Raw genomic sequence first — 21,758 nt, 5'->3', positions numbered from 1 at the left:
TAAAAGTGAGTCATCCTCCTCCTAAATGAATGGTAGAGGTCAGGGGTGTGAAGAAACACACTCTTTTTTAACTTATAGGTAAAGGATCTACACTTAAATTGAACCATCTCGATTTTTCCATAGTGCAATTACTACATCTTAAAATAATAAAGAAAAAAATAACGATAATTTCTATTTCCCATTTTTACTATAGTTAATTACTACTTTATTCCCTATACTTTTTTAAATTACTAATCTAACTTTAGACTTTACCTGGAATTACCGTTGCCCCAAACTGTTAAACTTAGTTAGTTAAGTGATGATGTGGCAATCTTTATTTATTTTAAAATCCCAAAAATAACCCTAAGGTTTTATTCTACTTATTTACGCTTTAATTAGATTACATTATCACCTTATTAATTAGGAAAAATTAACCCTAATTTGATAGCTTCTTATTTTTTTATTTTTTTTATATTTACTTTTCAACTTGGTGTTATTTTTTAGTTTTTGTTATTTACTTTCCAATTTAATCTTTTTTTTTTTTTTTTTGGTAAAAATCACTTACCTTGCGTTTTAGTTGATCAAATGAAATTTAGACCTCCTCTTAGTTGGATAATATCACTTACCTCCACTCCTAGCTGGCAAAGTTATCAAACACCTCCTTTCTGTTAAATTCTATTTTTGCCATCAAATACTTTTTAAAAACCCCAAATTACCCTCAATTGAAAATATGTTTTAATTTAAATTCTAAGTTACCTTCAATTATTGCAGTAATTAAATCTTAAATTACCTTCAGTTAATATTATTGTTAAAACCTAAAATACCCTCAATTGTTTTAATAGTTAAAACTCTAAATTACCCTAAATTAGTTTTATTATTAAATTTTCAAAATGCTCCTATGTACCTTATCTATATGTTTCTTTTTCATTAGAACTAAAAAAAAGGAAATCAGTCAAAAGAACTGTAACAGTCTTTCTTAGGTTTCCTTTTCCTTCTTTTTTTCCCCTCTCTATCTTCTTTTTTTTCCCTCTCTCTGTTAATGAAAGAAATGCATCTAAATTGAAAGACATAGGGGTATTTGTGGGTCTTGGAATAAAATTAATTAAGGGTAATTTAATGTTGTAACTATTAAAGTAATTAAGGGTTTTTGAAATTTTAATAATAATATTACTTGAGGGTAATTTAGAATTTAAACTGAAATATTTTTTTTATTTAGGGTAATTTGGGATTTTAGAAAAATATTTAACAGTAAAATTAGAACTTAATAGAAAAAAATTGACACAATGGAAGCATTTGATAACTCTGCCACGAAAGAGAAAAAGTAAGTGATATTATCCAACTAAAAAAGGGGTCTAAGTGTCATTTGGTCAACTAAGAGGAGAGGTAATTGATATTTATCCCTTTTTTTTTTTTTTTTTTTTGAAACAGTTTGATCTTATCAATTTTAAGAAATTCCTACTTCCATAAAATTTTCATTTATTTACTATCTAATTTGGTGTTACCAATTTTAGGAAGTTCATTTTCTTAGAGGAAAAAAATAATTTAGGTAGTCTTTTTTTGCAAAATAATAAGGATACAATTCTAAAGTTGATTCTTGATATTGTTTTTTTTTCTAAATGGTGATAGTATTGTGTTTTGACCACGGTGCAGTATGTCAGCGATATATCACCGTGTTGCTGGGGGGTGACACGAAACCCCCCAGCGACACAACTTATTCTTTTTATCGGCGATATATCGCCAATGGTCGACTTTTTCGAGGACCTTCTCTCACACCCCACCCTTCGGTCTCGATTACCCGCCCGACAACCCGTGGGTTCGATCTATCACAGGATCCACTGTTTTACCCATCAATAATAATAATGCAAGAAATAGATAATCAAGAACAAGAGCAAGTTCAAATAATTAATGAAAAGAATTATAGGAGTCCAAATACATCAATAAAAGAATCAATGATCAAAAGAAACAATGAGTTCAGAAGAAGCAATCAAATAAACTAAATAAATTTCTTTCCAGTTTTCTTTTCTAAAGCTAAAGTCTGCCTTTCTAAATTAGCAAGAAAGGGGGTTCTCCAGTTCTTCTCCAAGGAATTCTCAAAATGCTAGACGATCTACCTTCTCCGATCATCAATGGGTGCTATAAGCGTACTCCAAGCATCTGCAGGAGGCTTCGTGGACCACATCTCTGTCTCCCACTAACGGTACCACATCTTCTTCATAGATGATGGTTCGATCATACAGATTCTCTCCAGTTTCAGACGATTTGCAATCATCTATACAGTTTAGTATAACATACAAAGAAAGAAATGAGTTCTGACGAAATTAGTAAAATAACACATTTCTCATACATATGTCAACATAATCCGCAATGCATATATGGTATGAATGATATGCAATAGCATGAATGCTACTAAGATCTAACTATGCAAGTCTCTAGATAGTTGACATTCTTTAAGATGTAACACCTGCCCTCCTCTGGGTAGGTTTAGTCACCTCTGATCCCTCACGAATTGATTACTTCTATTGGGATCCTGGGTAAAGGGGTAAAGTCCTCATCAAGCATCCATGGCTGGGGATTAAGTCAACACTCTCTTACCACGACCATTGGCAATGAGCACTGGCGCATGTCGGGGTTTCTAATCCAATGCAAGTCATACTGGTAACACACTATATGAAGTTCAGATACTTCCCCTATGGCACCAACCAACTCGGTTCGTATCCTTCGCAACCTAGGAATGAGAATCCTTACGAACTGGCTACCGCTGTTGGACTCCACTCCCTAACCCTATGGTCATCTACATATTATTAGGGCGAAATGCTCTCATGACTCCTCACGACACCTGGGCCGCTCCTTGGATGTCCATGAGCCAAACCCTAATATATGCAACCCTACCATTGCATGATCAACAGTGGACCACTAAGTCTTCGCACGGACTGGTTACCACTGTAGGATGAAACAGAGTCACGTCACCATTGTCACGAGTCATTCAGCTTCAATTCCCCTACCGAAAGAGTAATAGTATGTAGGGTACCTAGCCATGCAATTCTAGACTCCCTAGGTATATCATCCAGCAATCACGATAGTGCTAGAGGCACCAGTGAGCATATGCCCCATACCACAGCTCTTTGATATCTCAAGCAAAGATAACCAATTGGATACCTTTCCATCACAACTACACTACATCAATCAAGATCATATCATAACCATTCATTCAATATCATGAAGTGATATAATATATAAACACATCACAAACAGCAAGTATATAACAATATTAAAGCGAATTAAACAACTATAGCAAGGTACATGATTAATGAATAATATAGGAAACAACTGATTTATCATATACATGTCATTGCATATAAACAAGATAGTGTGTCCTTACCTATAATTAAGTAAAAGCTCAATAGAATGCAACCAAACCACAATTACAAAACCTTCAGTAGACTCAGAGGACAACTAAACATAGGGTTACAAGAATGTATTAAGGACATGAGTCAAATCAAAGCAAACACAATTCACACACAACCATTGTGACCCAGCCGGTCGCTTGGGTCAAGCGACCGCTACTAGTGACCGCCCCTGTTACAAACAGTTTTCCATTTCCGAAATTCAACTTTTGATTATCCAATTTCAATCTGGTTTTGGTATGATCTTAATCCGAATTTCAATTTTAATAAGTCTATAACAAATGTACAAATCAATAACCTAAACTTAACAGAGATCTAACATCCAAATCATCTCCCTTGATTAGATCCATCCTTTATTCGAATGCAGGGATTCGTTTTCGGACAGGATCCTCTCAAACACATTGATTAGGGTATATATCCAATCACAATTAGGTCACCTCAACATAAAGGAGATGGATCTACACCATTCCAAAGTTGAAAGAAGAGAATTAAGTGAAGGGGATTCACTTACCTCAACCAAATTTGCAAACAAATGAACGAATAAGATCTAAATCGTAATCCAAGCTTTCCTCACCTTCCAGCACGTGTATTCTGTCTTCTAAACGTCCAAAATCACAATGCCGAATATAACAATGAGTTAAAAACACTAGGCTTGCTATTTATAGATGACAGGGGGCAAATTAGGGCAAAATCCCACAAGCAGACCGTGGTGATTGCTTGGGGTGGTTGATTGGCTCAATCAACCGCCTTAAGCAACCACCCCCTAGTACTTTGCAGTACAAGGGTGCTTTGCTAATGGGGTTGACTCCCAACCTCAACCTAACCCTAAACAACACATGGAGGAGGTCTTACCTTCATTCCGGACACCTTCAAACATCTCTTGACTCCTACTTGGATTCCAACTTCCCAGCAAGGCAGGTTCTTCGTCAGGAGAATCCAGGGTTCAGGGTATGGATCATGGACTTCAATCCGGACACTCCACAACTTAATCCGGCTTGACCTTCGGGTTATCGGACCAACAATACGGATTCCGGGTTAGAATTACAAGGGTTGTTACACCTTCGATACTGTAATGGGTGTTGGGTACTCAAGAAGATTGCCATTATCAGAGATGACCTTGGCCATAGATGGATTAGCGTGATTAGCAGTAGATTCTGAGGACAAACACGAACCCATCTCCAGAGTAATCGTTGTGATTCGAGAGAAGTTGATTGAGGAGAAACATAGTCTTCAGAGAAGCAAGGATTCTGTTGATGCACAGCAGAAATGGAAGCAGAGAATAATAGAGAGAGATGGAGATTGAAGAATTGAGTCGATTGCGCAGCAGCGAAGGGGGTTTTAAAGGGTTCTGGTGAGGTTGGAACTTCGAAGAAAGAAGAACTAAAGAAGAACTTCACATGGTGCGGGTAGCGTTAACTGAAGTCGTCATTAACGAGATTTGATAATTTTCAAGGTTTCTTCTTCGACGACAGAGAGAAGGAACACCTGAGGAGAGAGAAAGAATAAGTGAGTAGACAAAAAGTTGCCCCATATGTCGAAGTATATCGCCATGTCGGCCGTGTCGCCAGGCACCAACACGGCAACACAGGTCGACATGTCAAACCTTGGTTTTGACTTCTTAATTTTAGAATGACAAAATAAACATCACATGCAACTATAAAAGGTCTCTTAATACCGTTAGAACTAAAGGGGGCAATAGTAATTTAATAAAGAGTAGGGTCATTTCAGTAATTAAGCTATAGTATAGGAGGCAACAATAATTACCCAAAAAAAATATGTATATCATAAATAAATTATTTTGCTGAAAATTAAGACATGCTTCTTTGACTTGAGAGAAAATCCTTGTCATAATTCTTTTGAAGGAAGAAGGGGAAAGACTAATCACAATTTAATCCTGAGGGGGGCTTAATTGATAAAAAAAAAACAACACCTCCAAGTAAGAGGTCAGAGTTTGAATCTTTTCAAGGCCACAGGCAAAATCTACCCTTGTATTTAAATTATATGTAATAACTACCTCCCCCCCCCTAAGGATGTAGTCAAAGTGCATGTAAACTGGCTCGAGTGATCTTCATTTCAAAAAAGAGGAGGGGGAAAAAAAAAGAAGGAAAAGACTAGCCTTTCATTTTGATTGAAAATTAAGTGACAAATGAAAACATATGAGTTTAAATAAAACAGTTATTGTAGCAAAAAAATAAAAATAAAAATAAAACAATTACAGCTAATGGGGGGTTAGTAGAATGGTTAAAAACTTCACTTTTCAATGGAGTGATCATGGGTTCAATCTTTGTTGATGGCATGCATTTTCAATATATACTACTCAACAAAAGGAGAGTCAAAGTGTCCAAGTTTTCTTATTGTTTTAGAATATGGATTTCTATTTTTCTCAATTCTCTTTCTTTTTCTTTTATTTTTTATATAAATGGTGTACTCAAACAAAAGAAATAACTACTCAAAGGAATAGATTGAGGAATTTGAATATTTGACCATATCCTCCAACTCCAAAAGAGAATCCAAATATAATACCAGAGATTCCATTAACATCGAGACGGAATCAAGATTCAGCATGAGGGCAAATAATGAGAGTCCAGATCATCTCCCTTTTGTGGAAGCATTGACATTTTTTTACCACACATATTGTATGGGCCTATGTAGGACCCACATCTGAATTATCTTATCATATTCAGATGTAAGCCCACACATATACAAATACTTCATTCCCAATATAAAATCAAATAAAAAAATGATAACTGGAAAAAGATCTAAGAATGAACTTCTAATCTGTTTTGGCCAAAAAAAAAAAAAAAAGAACTTCTAACTTTTAGCTTTTATGGGGGAGAAAGAAAAAAAAATTGGGAAGAAATTTGACGGATTCATGAGTTAGTTTCTTATTAGGATTTAACTGTTTCTTCCTTAAAATATGGTTTTAATTGTAATTATTAGATAGTTATTCTTTTTTACCCATTATCTTTACTTTTAAAAGTTATTTTCAATATGGGGGTCAAATAATAAAATTTTACATGTGATAAAAAAAAGAAAAAAGAAGAAGAAGCAGAAATAGATAAAGAAACTAACAAGAAATTCTAAAAAATTGGGGTTGGCTCATATGTAGCTCCATCTCTGAGCACATTGCACACGTCTCCATACATACGCATGAATGGACGCAACAACCGTGAGATGCCTTATCGGGTTCCCACCTTTCATGGAAAGGATCGCAGTTCTACTCACATACACTTAGGATCTAATTCAGACACTTTGGAAGTAATTCTAATTGTGAGAACCGTGTAAAATAGCATTACCCTTCAAAATAATGGAAAAGTATTGTTAAAAATAAAAGGGATGATTACTATTTCCCCCATATACTTTAGTTTTATTACTAATAAAACATTATTCTTTATGAAAATACTCTTACCCCGTCACTTTTAACGGTGTTAAATGGCTTTTGACATTAAATATGTAATGTCTATTTTGTCATTCACTAAAATTCAGAAATAAAAAAGATGACATCATCCTCATTTATAGAAACTATATTGAATGCCAATTATATCATTAAAATCTTATATTTTAAAATCAATTTTAGATTTGAAAGAATACTAATCGTCTCCATTTAAAATGTGATGAAGACTCAGATCAAGAAAGTTTGAGAATAAATTACCTCTAGAGATTTTGTTTCTTCATTCTTAACTCAATCAAAATGTGCATCGTGGTGAAGGCAAACTGTTTTGCAGTATAATTTAAGTTCAAATAGCATCACTAGTGATATGAGAGAAAAGAAATGAATGTTTGTGTGTATTGTAATTTTTAGAATTTACACAAAAAAACAAAATAACAATGATTTTTGTTGCAGCTTGATACTAGTCAAGGAGGGTCTTACTATTGCACTAAAAATATAAATCACATGGGTTTTCAGGTAAGGTTCATCTTCAACAGAAGCGTTGCCTTGGAATTATTTTTCTCTTTTTTTTTTCTTCTGAGAAATTAATCTAGGGATTGGTGGGACTACATGATCATGGTTGTTGAAACCCTCAAGCTCGACTTGAATTTTCCACAATCACAATGATGGAAGTTTTACAAATAAATTAACATATAAGATGTTAATTGATAGAAAATTTGGTAATATGCACAATAGTTAGCATATATTAGGTGACTTTCAATTTCCAAGTTTAAATTAAATTTGATCTTTCTTCATATTTAGTTTATATTTTAAGTTTTATTCAATCACATCTTAACTTTTATTCGGTGGCTTCTTTTAGAGAAAAAAAATTCAAAATTTTCCTTTAGTCAGTGGTTTCTTTTTAGAGAAGCAAAAAATGGACTTTAAGTTCAATTTTTTTCATAATTAATTAAGAATAATAATATAACTTAACAAAATTATAAATAAATAAAGAGATAACTCCATGATTATTTTTGGGATTTTGAGTAAATATATAGATGTCACATCATCAGTAAACTAACGAAGCTTAGCGGCAGGAGGGTATTAGTAATTGTAGACAAAGTTAAAGATTAAATTAGTAATATTAAAAAATACAGGGGATAAAATAGTAGTAAAATCAAAATACAAGGGGGACAACAATAATTATCCCAAAAGAAAATAGGGATTAATGGTGGTAAGTAGCCATTTCTTGGTAGCTTTCACTCCATTCTATTTATGGTGTCATCTCTAATACCAAACATAATATATTTACCATTGCGTCAAAAACTTTAAAGCAAATGGCATGAATTGAATCAAGTCCTTGAACCTATTCTAATCTAGTAGAAGTTCTTTAACATATTCTAATCTAGTAGCATACACTAGAATGGACCCCATTGGATACCTAACAAAGTAAAGGTTCAACTGGTGAATTTATGTTGAGAATAAAAGCAGTGAAGGTTCATACTAGTCAAATAACATCTGAAATAAAATTGTTTTAGCTAATGCATCTCACTTAGTAAGTTTTCTTTTGTTAACTGCTCCAGATATGTTCCTTTCAATATCAGAAGTTCTCATGACGTGCAGACATGTCAATGCTAACTAACACCTAACGTAACATGACTCCTGCATCAATGTAGTTTAGTGGGAATTTCATTTTCATATACATCGGACAAAAAAAAAGGTTCCTTTGAAAAGTCAATGATTATTAAAGAAAAAAAATGAAAATTTCTTATTCAGAAAAGAAATCCTCTTCGACATTTTTCCCCCTTTAAATAGAGAATTAAGTTGACATCCCTATTTCTTTCTAGTGACTCTAGTTCGAGGACCTAGTTACTATGAACCAAATATTTTCTTCACACTTCATAATGACTAGGTCCTCGCAACTACAAGTTTAAGATCAAATATGTCTCATGCACATAACAGATATTATTCAAATCAAAATAAGCAATGAAAGGGAAGTCTTTGTTCTCTTCTTCAAGTGATCAACAGGATGACGTCTTACCATCACCTAACCCCAATTATCTGTAGCTTTACCTGCTCATTTCACAACCCAAGTCTGCTACAAGGACTTCCCCTGTTGGCATCATTTGCTTTAAAGTATGTCAAGGCAGAACTAGTGATGAGGAAATGGTAAGTAGTTAATGTATAAAAAGAAGAAGGTGCTGCAGGTGGGCTTCTATTTTCTAATTAAATATTGCTTCAGCTTGATTATCTTAGTTGTCTGACTATATAAAAGGTTTGAGACCTTTATCTTCTTCACAACTCTTCTCCCACTAAGTGTAATACCAGTTGGCTTGTCTCCTCCTCAACTCCTCTCCTATAAGTGTAACCCAGATTCAGCATTGCATTAGCAAATTCGCGTTAGCCAGGAACATGGATGTTGCAAGGGGTATCTTAATCCTGGTCTTAGTAACTCCAGCCGTCTATGCCGTTGATTACATGGTGGGCGACAGTAACAATTGGGCTTTAGGTGTTGACTACAACACATGGGTTGCTGGAAAGACTTTCAATGTCGGTGACAATCTGGGTAAGTTTTACCCTATAAGCTTCTAATTCGAAGTATTTGTAAGGCTAGCATTCCTATAATAGAATGAAAATGCCGTGAGATATCCTCCATCTAGGATCTACTCTTCTGTAGCAAATTTGTGTGTGGAGAGCAACTGCAGATATGTACTGACAATGAAAAGTTTGTATGACAAAACCTGCAGTGTTCAAATATGGTTCAAGCCATTCTGTGGATGTGGTGAGCAGCAGCGATTATCAGAGTTGCAAAACAAGTAGCCCTCTTAAACACTATACTGGTGGAAACAACAAAATCCCCCTTGGCTCGGTAGGCCAAATGTACTTCATATGCCCAACTCCAGGCCACTGTGCTGGAGGAATGAAACTGGCAGTTCCTGTCTCAGCTGCAAGCATCACCCCAGCAACTCCCACTACTCCATCACCATCTACATCTCCTAGTAGTGGGTCTTCATCCACACCCACACCCTCCTCCAATGCCACCACCCCCAGCACCACGAAGAGCGGAGCAGCTAGGAATTCCTGCAACAACATCAACGCTCTGGTTATTGGCCTTGGGGTTTTCCTTGTTTGTTACACAGTTATGGGCTAGGCAAGAGGCAGTGCAGCTTTTTATTTCTTTGTTCCTTCTTCTCATATGTGTTGACTCTTCTCAATGATTTATTCCTATCCTCTAGAACAACACATGAGATGAGAAGAGATTATTTACAGTTTTTTTTCCAATAACATTACACCTGTTACAATTCCTTGTCAGTCATATGAGCCCTGATTCAGTATCAGTTTGGCAACGTATTTGGAGAGGGTTTAAATGGCCATGCGTTTGCTGACCTTACAAGCCGATTCTCAGAACTTGCCGCTTCAAATCTGTTTAACAGACCATTTATTTGGCTGGCTCTGGAAAGAAAATAATAAAATGAAATTAAAAAAAATGCAGCGTTGGCTATCTTAACAGTCTGGTTGAGACCTAAACATAAAGCAGATAGATTGTTAACATTCCACACTTCATTAACCAAACCAACATATTTCGCGGTTGTCTAACTAGTATAATTAATTGAATATTTATTCTAATTAAAAAAATACTAAAAAAAGAAAGAACAGCTAAGATCATAGGAACCTAACATGTGCTTGATGACTGACTACAGACAGAGAAAAAATTTGGACATTTAGATTGAAAAATACAAGAAAGAAAACAGCGACTAGCAACTGGTTGGAATAATTGACTAAGAATCACTAAATTGCCTGGTTGTGGAATCTTATTTAAGATTGCAGCAGGTCAAGCAAGTGGTCCTAGCCGAAGTTCAGAGTAGAGGGTTCAGTCAGGCTGAGGTGAGAAATCCAAGTCCTAGTCCCATTCCTGTTAAGCAAAGATTTAGAACATGGGGTTTGATCCTGAGCTTAGATTAAATGATCAGGTCCATTCCTGAGTATAAAAAAAGCATGGTAGAACTAGAATCCACTTGTAAAATGGATTATTCATCTTAGATTGTACCTCATTAGGGCTTTGATTCATCAGCCAAGTACAAAGGGACTTCTGGGCAACAAGTAGAAGTTCTGAAAAACTATGTGAACACGATATGAGAAGAGCAGTGAATGTACAACTAATTAATGGTTAAGCAATAAGGGGGGAAAAATGTGGGTGTTGCAGGTCGTCACTTCTCATTTCTAGTTAAATATTGCTTCAGCTTGATTTGCGTAGTTGTTTGTGATGGGAAGCTAAACAACATGCTAGTGTAAATTAAAGTAACAATCACAATACTAATGGATCAATCATTCAACAAACAAATCACAACAGAGACACATGAATTTTTAACGTGGAAAAATCCGCAAGGAAAAAACCACAAGACCTTTATCGAGTCCACTCAAACTTCCACTATCACTAATAATGGGCATACAATCAATATTTCATCTCTAGATAACACTAGAGAACACAAAGTCACATCCACACCATCAAAGAAATGGAAATCAAAGAGAATGGAGAGAAATCACCAGAGAGGTTTCCTGAGAACTGTGGTAGAATGATATTCTGACCGTTGGATATGAAGAGCTAGGTGCCACGACCATTTCCTTAAAATTTCACTTCATTATGGCATTGTTTCACCGTCGGATTCGCCGGAGAAACCAAAAAATACCTCTCTTTCTTTTCTTCCTCCTGTTTATGTTCTCTCTCCTCTCTTATGCTGCTGCAACTCTTGTCTCAACGACAGCTTCAACCCTATTGCTTTAGTTCTCTTAAGAATCTGGGCCCCCATGTGGGCTTCATGGGCCAGACCCAACAAATCTCCCCCTCCATGCCCATGAGGGAGGAAGCCACAACTTGAGTCCTTACTTGGAATCCATGTGTGCAAGCTCCTTGCACACCTCAAACTTCTCTCGAGTAACAATCTTTGTTAACATGTCGAAGCATTCTTATCTTGTGTGAATTTTCACAATCTTCAACAACTCATCTTTCACCACATCACGCTGCCAATGATATCTTACACCAATGTGCTTTGTGCGAGAGTGATATGTAGAGTTCTTGCTCAAGTCTATAGCACTCGACCGTCACCAGTATACCACATACTTATCTGGCTTCAAACCCAATTCTTGGAGAAATATTTTCAACCACAACATTTCTTTCTCTGGCTTCGTAGCGATGATGTATTTAGCCTCAGTTGTAGACAAAGCCACACATTAATGTAGTTTGGACTGCCAAGAGACAGCTCCCCCTGCAAAAGTAAACAAATGCCCAGAAGTTGACTTTCTACAATCAAGGTCACCTGCCATGTCAAAATCAGTATACCCTTCCAAGACTAGATTTGAACCTTCAAAACATATACACAATTTGGAACTTTCTCTCAAATATCTGAAGATCCATTTCACAGCTTCCCAATGACATCTCCCTAGATTATCAAGAAACCTGCTCACAATGCTAACTACATGTGCAATATCTGGTCTAGTGCAGACCATGGCATATATAAGACTACCAACTGCAGATGAGTAAGGAATACTTGGCATTGCTTCTCTATCTTGACTGGTAGATGAACATGGCTGCTTGCTCAGTTTAAAGTGACAAGCAAGAGGCGTGTTTTTACAGGCATAGCACCCTGCATGTAACCTTTTAAGCACCCGTTCAACATATTTTTCTTGTGACAACCATAGCTTCCTAGCCTTTCTATCACGAACAATCTGCGTGCTTAATATTTGTCTAGCTGGCCCTAAGTCCTTCATATCAAATGACTTGAACAACTGTTCTTTCAACTTCTTAATCATATTTGCATCTTGCCCAATGATCAACATGTATTCAACATAAAGGAGAAGAACAATGAACTTACCATCTAGAAATTTTTTAAAGTATACACAGTGATCTGCTTGAGTCCTCTTATACCCAATAGCCACCATAAGTGAGTCAAACTTCTTGTACCACTACCTTGGTGCCTGCTTTAGTCCATAAATACTCTTCTTTAACTTGCATACCAAATGCTCTTTCCCTTGACTTCAAACCCTTCTGATTGCGTCATATAAAATTTTCATTTAAGTCACCATGAAGAAATGCAGTTTTCACTTCTAACTGCTCAAGCTCAAGATCCATGCTAGCTACTAAACCCAAAATGACTCGAATGGGTGTCAATTTTACAACTGGAGAGAAGATCTCATCAAAGTCAATGCCCTTGTTCTGTCCAAACCCTTTCACCACCAAATGAGCCTTGTGCTTCACTAGCTTCCCAGATGCATCTCTCTTTATCTTGTATACCCATTTGTTCTTCAATGCTTTTCTACCTTTAGGAAGTGTTACCAACTCATAAATATGGTTCTTATGCAAGGAACTCATCTCTTCTTGCATAGCTTTCATCCTATTAACTTTATCACTGTGGATCACTTCTTCCTGAAAGCTTTCAGGCTCCTCCTCATCAATAAAAAGAATATACTCAGAACTGAGATACTTTTGTGTTGGTCTATGATCTCTTGTGGACCGTCTCACTTGAGATTCTACAACCTCTTCTTGTGAGGGCTGCTCTCCCTGCTCAATATCCTCATGATCCATAGAATCTTCTGTCACCATCCCTGGATCATTAAGATCAACATGTTCTTCATGAGTAAGTTCTCCTCCTGGAACGGATGTGGGATCAATCATAACATTCTCAACATGGTAGGCTTCTTAGACTTCTCAAAGTGTGTAATATTTTCAGCTTCATGAAATATTATATCTCTACTTCTAAAAAGTCTTCTTCTTTTTTGGATCCCATAATCTCTACCCAAACTCTTCATTTCCATATCCCAAGAATATGCAAGGAACTGCCTCGTCATCAAGCTTTGAGCTTTTCTCCTTTGGTATATGTGCAAATGTCTTGCAACCAAACACCTTCAGATGAGAGTAAGAGGCATCCTTCCCTCTCCACACCCTTTTTGGAATATCAGACTCTAAAGGAGCTGATGGAGACTTGTTCATCAGATAACAAGTAGTGTTGACTGCTTCTCCCCAAAATGGATTTGGCAACATAGTCATCTTCAACATGCATCTCACTTTCTCAACAATGGTCCGGTTGTATCTCTCTGCTACCCCATTGTATTGAGGGGTTCCAGGAACTGTTTTCTCATGTTTGATGCCATACCTAGAACAATAGCTCTTAAACTCTTTGGATGTGTACTCTCCTCCATTATCAATGCAGAGACACTTCAAAATTTTTCATATTTCTCTTTCGGCCATGACATGGAATTGTTGAAAATAATGGAGTGCCTGGTCTTTGGATTTCAGCAAAAACAATTACACCTGAATTTCGTTTGAGCATTTTTCTGGTTTTGGTCATGGCGTCGTCTCTTCCGACATCTTCTTCCACTATTATTGCTTTGAATTTTGGATCTAACCTTCCTATCAAGCTGGACTCTACGAATTTCCTCTTGTGGCGAGCACAATTTCTGCCCTTTGTTCCTAGATATGAATTGCTTGGGTTCGTCAATGGCTCAAATTCTCGTCCTTAGAGTGATTCTTCGTTTGATCTTGTGCCTGATTCGTGTTTGGAGTCGCGAAGGCTTTGGGATCGCCAAGATCAACTTATTCTTGGTGTCGTCTCTCTCTTCTTGTGTGTTGCCTCTTGTAATTTCTGGAAATACATCTGCTAAAGCTTGGAATGTGTTGAACAAGATTTTTGCCTCCATTTCCAAATCAAGGGTTCTTGTTTTGATAGATTGGCTATTCCATGTTCAAAAAGGATCTTTGACTGTTGCCGATTATCTGCTTGAGGTTCAATCCTTCTCGAATGCCTTGGCTGCTGTTAATTCCTGTATTCCAGACACTGATTTGGTGAGAGCAACTCTTCGTGGTCTTGGAGAGGAATTTAACGATTTTTCCACATCTGTGAGGCTTCGAGCTAAGTTAGTTTCTTTTGATGAACCCTCTGGATTACTCTTGTCTCAAGAACTACATTTGAGGCGTCAGCTTCTTCCTCTGTCTCGTCCATTTTGACAGCAAATCTTGCAACTCAAGGACCATCTCACCGACGAAATAATTCTGAATCTTCTCGGTTTGTTTCGAACTCCCAATATATGACAAGATTTGGTGGTGAGTCTTCTAACTGGAATCGTCGGCCTTGGAATCAACGTGTTGCTCGCTATAGTGGTCAATTTGGGTCTAGAGCTCGAGGTTCTAGTGGCTGTAGCAGTGAATCCAATTCTGTAGCTTCTGATTTTCGCAGTGCTAAAGCTGCTCCTTCCTTCTTGAATGAATCACGTCTTATCTGTCAATTGTGTGATGCTTCAAGTTATAAATCCAAGCAGTGTCCACAACGCTTCAATCATGCGTTTGTAGGTAAGTTCTTGTGTTCATCTGTTGTTCTTGCGTCTAAAAAAGGTTTTGACAATTTGGTATGGGTCTTGGACACTGGATCTAATTCTCATCTAACTACAAACCTAGCAAATCTAGCTATTCAGGAGCCATATATAGGCACTGAGAATGTTTTCTTAGGTAATGGACATGCTCTTCTCATTTCTCATATTGGTGCTTTTAATGTTACATCATCTAGTAGAGATTTTATAATGACGAATCTTCTATGTATGCCCTCTATTTCATGTAATTTGTTGTCTGTTTCTTGGTTTTTTCTTGACAATAATGCTTATTTTGAATTTTTCCTGGGAATTTCTTGGTTAGGGATCGTCTGACACACAAAGTTTTGTTGGAGGGGAAGAGCTCTAATGGTCTATGTGTTGCTGTTTTTAGTTTTTCTTTTGTTGTTTGCAAAAAACCTACCAATTCTAGTAGTAATGGTTGTATAAGAAATTATGTTTTGAATTGTAATGTTGCTATTACTGAGGACTGGTATCGCCGTCTTGATCATCCAGCTCCTCAAAGAACATGGTTAACTCTTTGTCAGTTGAGATTGCAATCTTCTTCATTACCTATGTGTGAAGCTTGTCAATGCTCTCACAGTCACAAGATGCCTTTTTCCTCTTCTACAACACTCAGTCGTGCTCCTCTTGACATTGTGCATTTAGATATTTGGGGGCTTGCTCCTGTGCTTTCATTTGATGGATTTAGATTTATGTTATTTTTGGTGATCAACATACCAAGTATACCTGGATGTATGTGATGAAGCATAAGTTTGATCTTCAGTCTGTGTTTGTTCGATTTAAGAAATTAGTTGAAAATCATTTTGCTACTTCTCTTTGTAGTTTACAAATTGATGGAGGTTCTGAGTATAGGTCTTTGTTTCAATTTCTTGGTATGCATGGTGTCTCTCATCATGTTTCATGTCCGTATACTCCATCACAGAATGGGACTGCAGAAAGAAAGCATCGTCATATTTTGGAGTTGGGTTTGGCCTTGCTTTTTCAAGCTGGAATGCCATCAAAATTTTGGTCTACTGCTATCCGTACATCGGTTTACTTGCTTAATAGGATTCCTCTTCTTATCTTGCAGCCTCAGTCACCTCTTGAGGCACTCTTTTGTGTTAAACTAGATTATAAAGAAGTTAAGGATTTTTGGTTGTCAGTGTTTTCCTTGGCTTAGACCATATTTTGCATCTAAGCTTGACAAGAGGTCTCGGTCTTGTGTTTTCATTGGATATCTTGATGGGTATAAGGCCTATGCTTGCTATGACATTACTTCAGGAATGACTTTGTTTCTAGGCATGTTCGGTTTAATGAGGTAATATTTCCTTATAAAGTGGAGGCAACTAGATCACTTGATACTTCTCAGTGGTTTGATATGTCTCCAACTCGGTCTGTTACACAAGTAATTTCAAGAGATTTTGTTGTAATTTGTACTCCAAATAAAAATGAAAGCTCCCCACCCCTGCTGATTGGGCCGAATTTTACTAGTAGGCTCACGGGTACCATGTAAACCTTGCTAACTCCACAACTCATACAAATTATGAGTCATTTAATGGGTCACAAGCGTTAAATGGGCCTGTACATTTAGCTTCTGAGCTATCTACAAAATTATCCACTTTAGATGGGCTAACTCAGTTAAATTCTGAGTTGCCCATAGCTGCAGATTCTACTCGGCCCATTCCAACACAGTAAAATGCAATCTCCAAATCGTTTCAGCAACGTGGTATTGCTGCACCAGTTCATGTGAATGGAAATCCACCTAATCTGAATTCTTCTGATGTACAAATGGGTGCTACAACTGGTCCATTTCAGCGCCATGAAATGATTACTCGATCTAAATCTGGTTTATTAAAACCTACAGTCAAAATGAATCTTATTGCTTCCGTTGAGGATGAGTCTGCTCCAACTTGTTTTTCAAAGGCTGTTGTTTACCCTCATTGGCAAAAAGCGATGAATGAAGAGTTTAATGCATTGCTTTATAATGGAACGTGGGTACTTGTTCCTTCCTAGCCCAACTATAACATCATAAGGTATAAAATGGGTATTTCGAGTCAAAAGAAATCCTAATGGAAGTATAGAGCACTACAAAACAAGACTTGTCGCTAAAGGGTTTCATCAATGTCTGGGTTTTGATTTTGGAGATACCTTTAGCCCAGTGGTTAAACATTCCACCATAAAAGTGGTCTTGTCTATTGCTCTTGCCAACATTTGGCCTATTCGTCAGTTGGATGTTTCTAGTGCTTTTCTACATGGGGATTTGGTTGAAGATGTTTATATGGAACAACCTTCGGGTTTTGTGGATTTATCAAAACCTAATTATGTGTGTCATCTTCGAAAATCTCTCTATGGGTTGAAACAAGCACCTTGAGCTTGGTATCATAAGCTCCCTTCTTTTTTGATCTCTCAAGGATTTGTTGGTTCCAAAACAGATAGTTCATTATTTTTGTATCATTCATCATCGGTTACGCTATACTTCCTTATATATGTTGATGATCTTCTTGTTACTGGGAACAATTTTGGAGCTATTAGTTCCCTCTTGAAGGCCTTGTCGACTGCATTTGCCATTAAAGATCTAGGTAATTTGCATTATTTTCTTGGGATGGAAGCCAAGGGAACTTCTGATGGATTGTTCTCACTCGACACAAATATATCACTGATTTATTATCTAAAACAAAAATGACTGAGGCTAAGGCAGTTTCTACTCCAATGGCTTTGGGTACTTCATTATCTCTTGAGCTTGGGACTTCTCTTTCTGATGGGACAGAATATCGGAAGATTGTTGGTGCTTTACAATATCTTTCCAATACCCGTCCTGATATTGGATTTGTTGTTAATCGAGTTGCACAATTTATGCATTCACCCACTGATATTCACTAGAGTGTTGTTAAAAGAATTTTGCGTTATCTTCGTGAAACTTCTACTATGGGGATTTTTTATTCTAGCAAATCTTCTATGACTATCAGTGCTTATTTTGATGTGGACTGGGCAGGTTGTCCTGATGATAGACGCTCTACCACCGGCTATTGTATCTTTCTTGGTAATCACTTAGTCTCATGGAGTTCACGGAAGCAACGTACAGTTTCTCGGTCTTCTACGAAAGCTGAATATAGAGCCACAATTGTCGTTTCTACTGCGTTGATCTGGCTTCTCTCTTTGCTTGGCAAATTGCATTTTTTTCTGCCTTCAGCACTACAGATTTAGTGTGACAATATAGGGGCCACTTACATGACAGCCAATCCAATCTTCCATGCTCGTACTACACATGTGGATATTGATTTTCATTTTGTCCTTGATCTCATTGCCTCTCATCAGTTGATCGTACGTTACTTGTCTACTACAGATCAGCTAGTTGATTTTCTTACTAAGAGTCTTCCACGAGCACATTTTCTACTTCTTCATGACAAGCTTTCGGTTGAGGATCCGTTACACTTGAGGGGGCGTGTTAGGGACTCTTAGTCTTTACTTATTATCATGAGGGTACTTTAGGTATCACATAAAGTATCCCATTGTATTTTCCCTTTAAATGCCTGTATCACCTCATTAATAAACACAAGTTGAATCATAACACAATTTTTTTTTTTATTTAATGAGGGGTCGATGTGCAGCTTAGTTGAAGAGGAGAAGATTGGTGTTGTAATCGCTCTTGCCCCCACATTTTGATGATCCAATTTAAGGCCATAAAATGCGGAAGTTGAGCGAAACTTATCTGAACAGACCATGGAGTGTGGGTCCCACTTATAAGAGGTAGGATTCACATCTCACGTATAGTTCAGATGTCTTAGTTAAAATGAAAAAAGTGAATCGATCGGATCTATTTTCATAAATTATATTATCATACTATTATTATAAACCATTGACCTAAAGGAGTTTATGCCCTCCGCCCCCAAAAAAAAAGGAAAAAAAAAAACCACCCACCACCTCAAAACAGATTTTTATTTGTGGCAGCAGCATGGTGAGGATTAAGCCACGTAAGCAGAAGTAAATCAAACAGTCGTAAACTAAAGTGCGGGGGTTTATTATATATACAAAAATTTACATTTACATTTAAAGATTTGAAAATTTTGGAATTTACAAAATCACATCCCTGCCTCTACCCGACGAATCCCCAAATTCCCATTCATCTTTCATGTGGTTCAATGAATCCATGGTTGCTAATCTGCTCCTTCATCAAATTGGGACTGAGGTAAAACAACTATGGGAAATTAAGCAAATCTAGGCATTTTATAACAAGGAAATAGAAGCAAATCTAGGCGTTATGTAACAAGGAAACAGAAAATAATTGTACCTCTTAGACATGAATATGGATTTAGAGATTCTACAGCTGGGAAATATATTTTCTTTCATTGAAGCATTACCACCAAGAGGTCGCGCCACCCTTGAGGAGGAGAATGGAAGATGAAGGATCGAAAAGAAAATACATGTAATCGTACTCCACAAAATGATTTTTGCATCATAGGGCAGTTTAGGATTTGAAAAGCATAAAGATTAAGAAATTAAAACTACAAAAGAGGGAAGGGGAATAAGATAACAACCTAATATCATCCACAGCATTCCAAACATAAAGAGATCAAACACGAAGACTAGTGACACCATTGCAACACTCGTAAACCTAACAACACCCTCTTAGAATTTAAGGCTTCGCAAAGCAATGGCACAAACAAGTACCACCGCCGCCCTCCACCACACTACCAAAGAGAAAACTTCTTTAACCATGATTTAGAGAATAAGGAACCCTAGGGTTCGGACACTTGAGAACTCGAAGGAAGACGTTGTTGGGAATTTGGGGATTCGTCGGTTAGGGATGTGATTTTGTAAATTCTAAAATTTTCAAACCTTTAAATGTAAAAGTAAACTTTTACATGTATACCCCCGCACTTTAGTTTACAATCGTCTGATTTGCTTCTGCTTACATGGCAATATTCTCACCATTGGCAGCATTTGTTGCCGTAAATAAAAATCCCCTCAAAACCCAAAAAAAAAAAAACAAAAAACAAAAAACAAAAAACAAAAAAAAAAATTCAAAAAACCCTAACATAACTCGTCACTTAATAGACATAATTAAATGATGCCCACAAATATATAATAATAATTCTACCCTTCACTTAATAGACGTACTAATATGTAAAAAAATTCTAACTGATATTAGAGAATTTATACTGAACCGGGTCTACCTTCGGTTCAATCATCGACTCCGGTCGAATACGGCTCAACCATGGTCAGGTTCGGACATCTGGTTGAATCATTAAGAAGAAACCTTGCGGTTCCAAGGATGAACCTGATTCCGAAGAATTCGGGATATGTGATTGACTTATAAATGGTTACTACTACTATGAAGAGTGAGCAATCGTGTCAAACATGGAAACTACCATTGATGCAGGGGAAAGATCGTACCTTAGGAGGAAACCGTTTTTGCCCCCGTAAAAAGGGATAAAACCCTACAATCGGACCGCCACCAAGAAGGATCATGAACGAATCCAACGACCAAGAAGAAAAGGTAAAACCTATATAAACAAGTAGCCTACGCACAGAGAAGGTATCTGAATCGTTTCCCTTACTTTCATATTCTATTTTTTTTTAATCACCAATAACACATGGAATTGTTGGACTTCCTAGATCTCTATACTTAATTGGGACTTATTATGAGAAGATTGAACTCACATTTTCCGTTAGAAATGCCTTCTTTGGGACATTTGTGGTTCTCTTTTGAGTACACAAGTCTTTAAGAACCTTAGCATAAAAAGGGACTTGAGAAATAACATCTAAAAGTGGAATGTTGACACTCACATTTTTTAAAACTTCTAAAATTTTGTCAACATTTTCATTCCTTTTATTACTTGATAATCGGTTAGGAAAAGGGGCGTTAGGTGCATAAGATCTTTCATTTGAAGTTTGTTCTTTTCTTAGGGTTTCAGATAATGATTCATCAACTTTAGGTACCTCTAAAGCAATTGGTTCATCCTCAACTTCTAAGGGTTCTTCAGACAAACCCTCATTAGGAGATACTTAAACATTCTCAGTATCACGATGGTCACTAATTTTGCTCTGGTTAGTATTAGGGAATTCATTTGTTAGATACCCTTTTCCACTTCTCAATGCATACATAGAAGTAATTGGCTCTAAAGAAGAAGAGGTGGTTTCAACTTGGTTGACTTGATTTGGTAAATTTGGTGATCTATGTTAAATCTGAATCCTATGATTTAACTCAGGTTGGCTAGGCACTTAACCTTTTTCTTGCTCAGACAAAACACTTGCAAGAGTGGAAATTTGTTTTTCCATATTATGCATAGAAGTTATGAAGGTACTGGAAAGTACTTTCATATTCTTCTCAAAGGTAGAAATACAAGAAAACTCCAAATTATTACCTATATTGAAATGGTGGTGATTGATTTTGTGCAATATGAGGCATACGAGGCACAATAGGTGGATTGACAAGCCTAGCTAAATTGTCATTCTGAAAATTAGGGGCTTGAGGGAACTGAAAATTTTTATTATGAGAAGATTGTGCACTTTGTTTTTTAGGGGCACCAAAGTGATTTTGTGTGGAATAATTGCTTAATCCATTTTGGTTTTGCCCTTGAGACCATGAAAAATTAGAATGATTCTTCCACCCAGGATTGTACGTGTTCTTGTACAGGTTTGGAAAC

General features: G+C 36.7%; 1 protein-coding gene across 1 annotated transcript; it reads left to right on the top strand.

Moving 5' to 3' along the window:
• The first annotated feature begins 9,070 nt into the window (after positions 1 to 9,070).
• Positions 9,071 to 10,132, top strand: LOC149029279 (stellacyanin-like). The gene is made up of 2 exons (XM_089150355.1): positions 9,071 to 9,319; positions 9,501 to 10,132. Exons 1-2 carry the CDS (start codon positions 9,166 to 9,168, stop codon positions 9,902 to 9,904), a joined length of 558 nt encoding a protein of 185 aa, XP_089006481.1. The 5' UTR covers positions 9,071 to 9,165; the 3' UTR covers positions 9,905 to 10,132.
• Positions 10,133 to 21,758: the final 11,626 nt, after the last annotated feature.

This window comes from Hakea prostrata, chromosome 1 (assembly GCF_041222555.1).
Source record: "Hakea prostrata isolate BN-2017 chromosome 1, UWA_Hpros_2, whole genome shotgun sequence".
Lineage (NCBI taxonomy): Eukaryota > Viridiplantae > Streptophyta > Magnoliopsida > Proteales > Proteaceae > Hakea > Hakea prostrata.
This window is presented reverse-complemented; position numbering and strand designations above follow the sequence as displayed.

What these genes read in the sequence shown, in the direction of transcription:
- LOC149029279 (XM_089150355.1), top strand. Translation starts at nt 9,166, where the DNA reads ATGGATGTTGCAAGGGGTATCTTAATCCTGGTCTTAGTAACTCCAGCC. An exon ending in CAATGTCGGTGACAATCTGG is followed by an intron (nt 9,320 to 9,500) that starts GTAAGTTTTACC and finishes CAAAACCTGCAG; the next exon opens with TGTTCAAATATGGTTCAAGC.